This window comes from Plecotus auritus, assembly GCF_963455305.1.
Source record: "Plecotus auritus genome assembly, chromosome: 1".
NCBI classification, from domain to species: domain Eukaryota; kingdom Metazoa; phylum Chordata; class Mammalia; order Chiroptera; family Vespertilionidae; genus Plecotus; species Plecotus auritus.
This window is the reverse complement of record NC_137770.1, coordinates 196,121,144-196,133,238: the sequence shown is the minus strand read 5'-3', so window position 1 is coordinate 196,133,238 and position 12,095 is coordinate 196,121,144. Positions and strand designations below refer to the sequence as shown.

Here is a 12,095-nt window from a genome sequence, read left to right as displayed (position 1 = left end):
ATATATGCCATTTTAAAGTCAATTAGTAGAGAAAAGATGTAACTGGTATGATTCTGGGCACATTCTAGATATTAGTTTATGCTTTAAATACATGTTCTTAGTATATTCCACATATTATATCTCCCCTTCTACCTACTTGAAAAACAGCCATTTTTATGTTAATAATACAAATCTCAGCAAATACAGGGATTATTAGGATTTAGGATATATTGAATTATAAGGCAATATTTAGGCTACCCTTGTGGGAAATTAACTCAAGCAGTGAAATAAATAATCCTGATTTAAATTTTGTAGTAAATCATAACAGCTTGGAAGAAGCAGTTTGCCACCAGGAGCAAACAGTAGGAATATCTGAGCTGTTTTATTTATTTATCTTTTATTTTTATTTTTTTATTACAGGAATATGTTTAGGCAAAGAAATAGATTATAAAAGTTGATAGCACTCTTAGCTATGAAGTCACATTTTAAAGTATTGTACATAGTATAGTTGGTAACCAACATTATAATGGAAATACTAATTTTGACAGTCTTTTATGCCATGGGATAGGACTAAAAGCCATAGAATGTATTGAAATAATTTTTATTTTTGTATAATTCCATTTCTTCCTCAATTCTATAGTGAAGAGAGGACAATTAAGTAGATGGCTGTTACTACAGAAAGTGAAACCTTATCTAGGATTGTTGTAATATGTAGCCTGGAGCTTACCTTTTCTTTAGCAGGAAGCACTGGAGAGAGACCACCTATAAGTTTTGCTTATGGTGCTTCACACTTAAGTTGCTCTTAGTATTAAGTTGCTGTCAGAGCAGCTCTTAGTATTAAGTTGCTGTCAGAGAGGCTCATTGCTGCTCTTGCCTCTACTTCAGTTGACGGAGTGGAAAGATGGAGAAATAGACATTTACACAATGTCAGAGTGGGTTGTTAGAATACGGGAGAAAAAGGAATTTGGATAAATATTATTGATTGCTTATTTAATTTTATGAAGGGGAGGCAATAAAAGAAATAAAACTAGTCTGTACAAACAGAAAATTTCCCTAGTTGCCCATACTTTTTAGGGATGTAATCTGCAACCACAAAGATGGCATAGGTCATTGTGTGTGTCTTTTTTTATTATTTTTGAAAGCAGTTCTTTATAATTTCTTATACTGTGTGCTCAACTCTAGCTATTTAAAAATCAGTTTTTAAATACAGTTTCCAGGATCCAAAATGCACCCTTGTGGTATGTGGACATACAATTATTTGCCTACTTATTTCTGGCCAATTCTAAAATGGATGGAACTAATGTGTGTGTGTCTGTGTGTGTGTGTGTATTTTTTGATGTATTTAAATTTTTTTGCAATTACAGTTGACCTGCAATATTATTTTAGTTTCAGGTATGAAACAGAGTGACCTGAACTACTCTTGAATTAGCCAAAGAATTGCATCTCCTCTTTCCCTTTTCCTCAGTCTTCCCTCTCATCTAGCTTCACCTTCAACTACTGAGTCCAGAAAAGTTGCTAGGAGTTTAGAGTATAATGAATGAGATCACTGAGTTTGGCTTTCCCCTGGAAATGACAATGCTCGTTATCTTTACCAAGTGCTTATTAAATTAAATATCAGCCACTACTTTAAGTGTTTTCTTTACAACAGCCTTATTACATTGTTCCCTCAGAACATGATAATGTATATATTCCCTCATTACATATGAGGCAACAGGGAGCATTCAGCTGTGATCTTGTCAGAGACTGTTACCGGGTTAACTTTATTAGCTGTGAATTATTCATAAGGGGGGAATAACAATAAATTGATAAAGTTAAATTGATATAAAAGCAGAGTTTTATTTTTCCCCCCTCAAGGAAAAAGTGCATGGCTCTACTTAAGATGTTGAAAGATTAGAAACAACCTAGAAGTTCTACAGGTAGTGACATGTTGTATATACAGTGTTTTATCATGTTTCTATTAGAATTAGTAATGAACTATTATTGCTACCTGTGAAGATGCACTGAAAATGGTAAGTGAAAAAAAACCCCACAAATTTATATCCTCACTGACAAATAAAATATAGATCTGTATAGCACTGTATAACCAAGAAATGTATATCTCTATTAATACAACTTTGAAAGCCTGACAAAGGGCAGACAGAATGAGAAGGAGAAGCTGACAAATGTGTTTGGAACTCAGGGTTGGCCTGCCCGACCCATGTAGCTCAGTGGTTGAGCATCGGCCCATGAACTGGCAGGTCACGGTTCAATTTCGGTCAGGGCATATGCCCAGGTTGCAGGCTCAATCCCCAGTAGGGAGTGTGCAGGAGGCAGCTGATCAATGTTTCTCTCTTTTTTGATGATGTTCCTCTCTCATCAATGTTTTTATCTCTTTATCCCTCTTCCTTCTTCTCTCTAAAATCAATTGTATATAATATATATATGTGTGTGTGTATATATACATATATATATTTACTTATTAAAGCAGTGTTGGCCAATTGAGTAAAGGAAACAGGCAAATTGAAGGATTTTGTCCTATGTTAAATGTTCCAGAAGACATTTAGGAACAAAACTGTGCCCTAGAAATGGAAATTTTCCTGTTACTTGAAGGATTTTGCCCCATGTTAAATGTTCGAAAAACCTAGGTAACAAAAACTCTATGCCCTAGAAATGGAAATTTTCCCAGAGAAGTTGTAGGGCAGCATTTTCTCAAAGCGCTATTGTTAAAATTCTTTATAAAGGTTAATAGGTGTTACATGTAAATAAAAGTATAGTGAAGCAGATCTGGGAAATTTAGGTTTCATAAAATTAAACAGATTCTCTTGTGTAGGACTGAACAGCCCCTTTACTATACTGAGCATTTTCTAGGTGAGCAGCATTTCATAAACTCAGCTCTCTGAGGCCACAGACCTGCTCAGTTCTTGTTATGGGAACAGTTTCTGCAGAATATACTTTGGGAAACACACTGGAATGTTGCTGAAGGTGTGCATGAGCAGGCGTGAGGAGTGCACCTTGTGGTTCCCAGTGGGTGGGTAAGTAGCCTGAGGAGGTAATAAGTTATAATGCACCTTAGCGGAAATTTCCCAAAATGAGGGATGATTGCGTGTCTTTGCCACTACATCTTTTGCTTTTGAATAAAAATTCATGAAAATAAATTCTGTGGCTAACCTAAAAGTAATCTTTGTTTTTCATATCAGAAGTATGATGTATGGAGAAGTCAAACTGGAGACTCTGCATTTGATTTGGGTTTAATCTGTTAGGATTTAAGATAATCCTGTTATAAATTTGTAAAGAAACAGCACGTAGCTCTTGGCTGGTTTTAAGGAACTAGTAGGTGAATAATGGATGGAGATTCTATTTGTATTTTAGTAGAACCTGATGGAATTCTCAGTGGCCTCTCTCCCCTCATGCAGCCCCAGTAGACTTTCTGCCCACTCCTCGCTCCAACATGCCAACCAATTGCAAAGCCGACCAGAGCCAGTGCCGTTTTCTGTCTTCAGTGCATTGGAGCTCTTGGCAGCACCCGCTCAGCTGTCTGTTCCCTCCCCAGACACGCGGGCCTTTCTTGGCCTCTAATGCTGTACTCTCCTGGTTTGGGGCCTCTTCCTTGGCACTTTTCAGTTTGCTGTGCAGGTTCCCCTGCCGATTTCTAAGTGTTTGACACCTAAGGGCTCAGTGTTGGACCCCCTTTTCCTCTTCTGTCCTCTCTTCCTAGGTGGTTTCCTTCAGTATGTTTCTGCATATCCGCTGCATACTGAGGACTCCCAGATCTGTTTTCTCCACTAAAAACCAACCAGCATGCTCAAGCCAGATACCTGCTCTCACTGAAATGTCTCACAGATACTCAAGACTTGTGTCCAAAACCAGTTCCTAATAGTGGCCTCTTTTCTCAGCTACCTCTTTACTCACTTGCCTGCCTGCTAATGGCATTACCATCCAGAGTTCTCCTCTTCAGTCTCTTCTTCCATTTTTTTTAACCCTGACACCACCATCGTCAACCCACCATCATACTTGAAGGACCCCACTTTCCTCTTCCCTCATCTCCCCCTTTGTTCCCTCTCTTCACTCAGTTATCATTGGGAATATCAATCAGAGCATGACCCCCATTTTAAATAAAGCCTTGTGAAGACTTCCCACCACACAATTTAGAACCAAACGGAGCTCCTTATCATGGCCATATAGGGACCTTTACAGTGTGGTCCTTGGCCTTTTCCTACCTCATGTTGTACAGTATCCCCTTTGCTCTCCATGCTGCAGGCACAGTGGCCTATTCTCAGTCCCTTAAGCATACCAACCTCTTTCTTAAATTGGCCTCCACACATGCTGTGGCTTTTACTTGGAGCAGCTTTCTGCCTGTCCCTGGCATGATGGCTCCTGGTCACCAGTCAGCGTCTCCTCAAGAAGCCTTCGCCAGCTGTCCAGAGCAGGCTGGTGCCTCCCCTGTCCCAGGACATGTGCCTCTGCTCTGTTCTTTCAGAGCACCAGCCCCATTCATGTTGACTTGTCTTCTATCTCCACATTGGATTGTAAACTCCTGGGGCATAGACCATGTTCATTTTATTCACTAATTAATGACCAGCGTATAAGTAAGTACCCTATAAAATGTTTTTGTTGAACCAAAAAATGTGAGTGCCTGATTCTGAGCTAAAACATCTCCAAATGTAAAGGGTTTATTTTCTATGTAACTTTCTTTATTCTGAGTATATCAAGTATGCATGTGTTTATATTTGTGAGCTCAGAGTATTAGTTTCATTCAACAAATATTGATTCAGCACAGTGCTAGGGTAGAGGTAAATGATAAGTAGGCTTGTGTATGAGAGCTCATAATCAAGTAGGGAAAACAGATAAGTAAACACATCATTGTAATACAGTACAATAGGTACTACAGTTAAGGCTTGCACCAAATACAGGCATTTTTCAAGGGGTGCCTCCAAAGGGCTATGACACAGGCTGGGTCTTGAAATATAGTCAGGCCCACTAGGCAGGTCAGGTGGGAGTGAGCATGCTAGAAGGATATACTGAGGTACGGTATTAAGTGGTAGATGTTAAAACAGCAGAGTGCCCCTGGTTCCTCAGTTGTTGTTTTTTAATTTTTATTTCTTTGTTGATTAAGGTATTACATATGTGTCCTTATTCCCCCATTACCCCCCCCCACCTCCCAGTCATGCCCCCACCCCCCTGGTGTCTGTGTCCATTGATTAGGCTTATATGCATGCATATAAGTCTTTTGGTTGATCTCTCCCCCTTACCCCCACTGTCCCCTACCTTCCCTGAGGTTTGACGTTCTGTTTTCTGGTTCCTCAGTTTTTGATAGCAAACGTTATGAGGTTGGATGGCAAGACAGCTAAAAAACAAACAAAAAACCCCACTTTACCCAAATCTATTCAGTTACTGAGTTTGAGTGGGGAGAGGTCGAGTGGCTATAATGAAAAAAATTCATGGGAGACATCAGGGCCGAGGTCAAAGACAGGTCCAGGCAGAGAACGGCCCCTGTGTGGGCTCAGGGTGGAACTTTAGAGCCACTGAAAGGTTTTACACAGTAGCTACAGGATGAGAGTTTCGGAAAAGTCCTTCTAGTGATTGAAGAGCAGAATGAGGGTATGGGGCTATAGGCAGACAGGTCAGAGGCTGAAGAGCTGCTAGACGAGAGACAAGGAGGGGATGAAATGGCAGAGGGAGAGGAGGGAACGGGTTCAAGAGATTTTAAAAACACTATTTGGTGGGAAGAGGGAAAATCATTTCCAGATACCTGCTGGTTTGTAGAAGTAGGTAGACGGAAATGTTGTGCAGCGGGAATTTAGAGGGCACTGGTGAGGAGCCCATTTTCAGAGGAAAGATGATTCCTTTTGAAATTGCTGAGCTTGAAGTAATAATAGGACACATATTCGTAAGTGTGAGATGAATAAGACAGATAGGTACTCATGGTATTAGAGATCCAGTCATTATGGTGCATGTGACAGTTAACATGTTAGTTAAGACCCAGGGGAAGACATGCAGACGGAGAAGGAGAACCAAGGACAGGACCCTGGGGAACATGCATGTTTAAGGAGATGCTACTGGAGAAGTCTCTACCATTATGACCAGGAAGGAATCGTCAGAGAGGTGGGAAGACAGCAGACCTGACTTTCAAAGAGAAGGACGTAACTCAGAGGTGTCGTGTGCCATAGGAGCACCATGTTACCAATGGGAAAGCAATAATCCTTCCATCATAAGCAAATTATTTTTATGACTGCAGACTAGACTTATAGCCCTCGCTGTTTTAAAAATATGTGACTAATCAAAGGGAGGGAAAGGGTGAATGGGTTTGTGGTTGGATCAACTCAATTTGGTCTCTACCTCTGGAAAATCAGCTCAGTACACCAGTGTATTGGGATGGCAGTATATTTTCATGTAAACTAATAGACTATATCTTCATTATATACCATACAATGACGTTGTATAGCACTCTGATGCAACTTTATTACTGATCATACAGTGACGGTTAACGTTATTTTTTTTTAAAATATATATTTTTTGATTTATTTACAGAGAGGAAGGAAGAGGGATAGAGAGTTAGAAACATCGATGAAAGAGAAACATCGATCAGCTGCCTCTTGCACACCTCCTATTGGGGATGTGCCCGCAACCAAGTTACGTGCCCTTGACCGGAATCGAACCTGGGACCTTTCAGTCCGCAGGCTGACGCTCTATCCACTGAGCCAAACCGGTTTTGGCTAACGTTATTTTTTTATGGGTGGCATATGCTTTTAATGTGACGTCTACTGGTATAGAAATGATAAAGGGAGCTATGTCATCTGGAGAAGGCAGATGCCCCTGGTACAGCCTCAGTTCAGAGCCTGATACTTAGCTTTGGTCAGGCTATGGGGATGCATTCCATGTTAACCCGACTCCTACCATACTAATTTACAAAAACACACACACAAAAATGGAATGTCAATTAAGAAAATTAAAGTGAAACACATAATTGAGCAGACAAGCTATTCATGCTTGTTGATATCTCTATATAGATATCAAACGTTATAACAATGAAATGTAGCAAAAGGTTGGTAAATATAAGCAGGTAATTGCAGGGGCATTTGAATAATCTTATTTTGAAAGTGGGAGAAGACCTGCTTGTGTATTGTATTCAGAGTTCTATGCCAGGTATTATAAATAAAACTTACCTGTAGGTGAGGGCCAGAGATGAGTAGGTGGCATGTAGGGACAGAGACAAGTAAGTGTCTGCTCTGAAGGACCTGGCCATCCATCTGGGGACAAGTGGCATTCTCTGAGCCTAACTGACCTTATTTCTTGCTCTAAGAGAACTGGTATGAGGGACTTGGAATGCTTTGTGTTAGTAAATACTGTTTATTGCAAATGATTTTTGAAATGCATTAGAATTCTATAATGATTTTTCTCTGAACCTGCAGGTTCTCCTGAAAAGAAAATCGAACATTCATCCACGAATCAAGAAAATATCCCTACAAGCCCTATGAAGAGTAGAAAGACAAGTCCAGTGTCTAAAGACCACCGGGCTGGAAAGAAAACCTCAGAGAATTCATCCATACAGGGTCAGGTGCAGAAGGGAAATGACGAATCTGAAAGCGATTTTGAATCGGATCCCCCTTCTCCTAAGAGCAGTGAAGAGGAAGAGCAAGAGGATGAAGAAGTTCTTCAGGGAGGACAAGATTTCAACGATGATGATACTGAACCAGAAAATCTGGGTCATAGGCCTCTCCTCATGGACTCTGAGGATGAGGAAGAGGAAGAGAAACACAGCTCTGATTCTGATGATGAACAGGCCAAAGTCAAGTACAGTGCTGGGAGCCCTGCCTACAGAGACAAACCCGGCAGTGGACCAATCCAAGATCCGAATGCAGCACTCCCCAGCTCACCCCAAGTGCCCTCTAATGCAGGAGTGGAGACTCCCAAACAGGAGTTTGATGTGTTTGGCGCGGTCCCCTTCTTTGCAGTGCATGCTCAGCAGCCCCAACAAGGAGAGAATGAGAAGAGCCTCCCTCAGCAGCCCTATTTTCCTACTGTGGGACTGGAGCAAGAGGAATTTGATGTATTCACGAAGGCCCCCTTTAGCAAGAAGGTGAATATCCAAGATGGTCGTACAGCGGGGCCCGAAGCACAGACGCTCCCTGGTTGTCCCAAAAGTGTAGATATATTTGGATCTACTCCGTTTCAGCCCTTTCCCACATCCACAGGTAAAAGTGACAGCCATGAGGACCTTTTTGGCCTGGTGCCCTTCGAGGAAATAACTGGGAATCAGCAGCAAAAAGTCAAACAGCGTAGCTTACAGAAACTATCTTCTCGCCAAAGGCGCACGAAGCAGGATTTGTCCAAAAGTAACGGGAAGCGGCACCACGGCACGCCCACCAGCACAAAGAAGACGGTGAAGCCCACTTACCGCACTCCAGAGAGGGCCCGCAGGCACAAAAAGGTGGGCCGTCGGGACTCTCAGAGCAGCAACGAGTTTCTAACCATCTCAGACTCCAAGGAGAACATTAGCGTTGCGCTGACTGATGGGAAAGACAGGGGGAATGTCCTGCCTCCCGAGGAGAGTCTGTTGGACCCATTTGGGGCCAAGCCCTTCCATCCCCCAGACATGCCATGGCACCCTTCCCACCAGAGCCTGGGCGACATCCGAGCTGACCACAACCCTGTGCTGCCTGGGTGGCCAAGACCCAACTCACTCCATGGGTCCTTTCATAGTGCAGATGCATTGAAAATGGATGACTTTGGTGCCGTGCCCTTTACAGAACTTGTGGTGCAGAGCGTCACTTCACCTCAAGCCCAACAGCCCCAGTCCATCGAATTAGACCCATTTGGTGCTGCTCCATTTCCTTCTAAACAGTAGAGACTTCTGATAGACTCTTGGTGTTAAGCCCTGTTTCAAAAAAGGATGAATAGTTTTATGAATTTGAGAGAAAATTTATTTGTATAGCTCTTTTTTTTTCTTTTCTAAATTAAGGTCAGGAGCTGTTTGCATCTAAGGCAACCAAGAACTGCTTAATTATATCAATGGTGGTTTGAGGCTCAGAAGATTCCATTGCTGCGCTAATGTCTTGATCAGTTATGCGGTAGGCAGCTTTTATTCCTTTAGCATCTTTGTTATCAAGAATGCGTTTCTTTATTGGTGGTTTAGACAACACAGCATCCATCTCCTACTCAGGTAAATCTGAGAGCTATTCCTTATTGGACTTATAGTCTGAAAATAGGGTCAGCTTTCCTCTTGGGAATGTTTGCAACCCTGCACAGATTCGGAAAACATACTGGTGCAAGCAGTTCAAGACCTTCAAGCCTAAGAGCCTTCAAGTAAGGAAACATGGCAGGACCATATTTCTCGAGCAGTTTATCCTCAACATCCATACATTTCTTTATCTCATGACCAACTCCCAGTAGGAAGCTTGTGTGAGACATACCTTCATGGACAAAAGACTTAATAGTGATGTGGGGAATCATTTCAGCAAAAGATGCAACTGATTTTACTTGGGCTACAAATGCGCGTCCAGTAGGTCTAACTCTCAGATGTTCTTGGATGTCTAGTAAACCCCGTAGCAGGCTTACATCTCATCCTCTGCTGGAGAACGATGAAGCTGCCTCTGTAAAGTCCAATGAGGTGTACAAGTCGATAAAGCATGGTATAACTCTGGGCTGGACTGTAGCAAACATAGCACTGGACCTCCTTTTGATTTGGTCAACAGGATTTTGCTGAGGCTTTCTTACTAAATGGTACATTAAAGACAACGCTGCTTTAATGTTCTTGTACTTCCCTTCACCAGTCACCTCAGTGTTGTCAACTATCCATGGGGCTAGGTTACCATCTTGACTTGGAAGGCCTCTTGTTTCCATGATGTACTCACGAATCTGGGGAACTGCATCATACAATTGGGGAAAGGTTGCTAGAAGTAGTGACAGCATGGCTGCCATGACACCACCTAGGATCTGCTGAATAACCCGCATTGACTTGCTAGTACTGTCATAGCTGACAGGATGACCAGTCTAGGAGGGGGAATAGCCAGAAGCTGAAGGCTACCACCAGGTATTTCCATAGAATCCGCCATTGTGTACTTGTATAGCTCTTTATATCATTCATTCTTACAATTCAATCAGAAGAGGTGATTTTTAAATAAACCAAATAGCAAAAGGAAGTATCTCCACAGGGTAGTGACTTGGTGTCTCTTCCAGGCGGGAAGAGGGAGCTGCTTTGGAAGCTCTGGCCCAGGGTTTCAGCTACTGACTTGATCACAGCACTGAAATCCAGGGATGCATGTGGCCTGGCTCCAGATGTGTGTTATTTTTGTACCAGAATGTCATGTTTGTGTGCCCATCCAGGCTCATTCCAGAATCCAGCATTAAAGCCAAGGCTGTCTGTACACACACAGGCTGCACTTGTGGATTTTTAAAGGGTCCTTCTAATTTCCAACAGTAAAACAGAATCTTGTCTTCACAAAGCATCAGAAGGTTATTATCTGGGGAATGCAGAGATTTTAATCCTTCTACCTTTCTCTACAAAACAGAGCCAGAAATAACTACTGTGCCTAAAACTTTCATTTTTAAAAACAAGTGCCATTAATATGGAATATCTACGTAGAAGCACAGAACAAAAACTTGAGAGCTACCTGATGTGTGCAAAATCTTAAAAAATGATATAGAAGAGGAAAAAAAACAGTACTTGAACATTTAATGTTCCGCTTTTGAATGGCTTCTTGCTCAAAACTTTTATTTTCACGTCTCTAATAAAGGAGATTATTGGAAAACTGGGAGTGAGGAGACAAGGGTTATATAGAATTTTCATTTCAGAAAAAAAAAAAAAGCTGTAGCTGAAACCCTGAGATTTTAAGACCTTTACAATGTAAAATCATGTATTTAATAACATACTTCATTAAATTACCACCATCACCAAATATTCCCCAAGTCAAGAGCGACAGTTTCTTTCATTAGGTTTGGGGTGAGGGAAGGGGAGGGTCGTTGTAATGAAGTGCACACAACAGTGAGAGCCCCAAGCCTTATGGGCAGGACTGGGATCCTGCTGCGAACCTCTGCCCTCTGTGGGGTTGATGATCTTACACTGGCTACATACTAGTAAAAGGTATCAGGTGATGAGGAACCAGTGTCTTAACTCTGCTAGTTGATTGTGTCTTTAGTGAAAAGAACTCAGCTACCAAATTGCTTTTTTTTTTATACCACAAATCCTAATTAGAAACTTGAGATTTTATAGGAACTGTCTAATAAGATAGAAATTAAATATATAAATTAATGTGTCTTCAAGTATTTTAAATTATAATTTACTGTCTCCTTCCCTATCAAATTAACATGTAGAAGTTTCTGTGAAAGCTATTCACAGAAAGGGTGGAAACTCTTGTCAACTGGCACTCTCCTTGATTGCTATATTTTAAATTCTCTTTGAACCCAGTTAAAGTGTATTTTATGAGTAATCTTATTAGAATCTCTTGATAGTATCCCAGTTGGGATGAGCTGTTTGCTTGTTTTCACAGTTCTGAACTTGGGAAGCAGCAGAGTATATGTAACTAGACCACATATTCATTTTTATTGCCTCTCTTTTCTCTTTTAAAACAGAAACAAATTTGTGGACTGATAGGGAAGCAATATGTGAATCACAGTTAGCAGAGGCAGATCAAACATAACATTACTACTTAAGAGCTGCACTTTGGAGCCCGACTGTACCAATACTTGTCCTGTGTGTGCCAAAGGCAAATATTATGTTTGCACCTTTTTTTTTTTCTGATTCTCAGGTTGAATAATACTGCTAATGCAAATGTTTAAGTAGATGTTCTTTAAAACTTTACCAAGTAGATTCACGGGATACTTTATTTTAAAAGTGAGGAGTTGATGATTACATATAGTAAGTTCATGAACTACAGTAGGTTTGTATCAAACAGAAGAAATTTTTTAAAATGAAAATCTGTTGGTTGATGTGTACACAGTATGCTTCTTTGACTGTTTTAGTCCTTGGCCTTGGTCTCTGCTAGACCTCAGGAGTTCTGTGATTTAGAAGGGGTAGTGGATTAATTAGTGTGGTCTCCATGAGATGTGAACATGAAATAATAGACTCTCTCTGATACCAAGGCCTTGCTTACATTTGCTTTTCATCAAGCCTAGCCGAGGTGGCTAAGTGGTTGTGTCAA

At 41.1% G+C, this 12,095-nt stretch overlaps 1 protein-coding gene across 2 annotated transcripts in view; it reads left to right on the top strand.

Annotated features, from left to right (window-relative positions):
• Positions 1-10,587, top strand: part of BMP2K (BMP2 inducible kinase) — a 144,550-nt gene extending 133,963 nt beyond the window's left edge. Inside the window, exon 16 of one of the 2 annotated variants that reach the window (XM_080676115.1) lies at positions 7,368-10,587. In XM_080676115.1, coding sequence (XP_080532241.1) covers positions 7,368-8,803 — 1,436 coding nt within the window. In that variant the 3' untranslated portion in view covers positions 8,804-10,587. The remainder of the gene's footprint in view (positions 1-7,367) is intronic. The other variant, XM_080676116.1, reaches the window with a different exon arrangement.
• Positions 10,588-12,095: the final 1,508 nt, after the last annotated feature.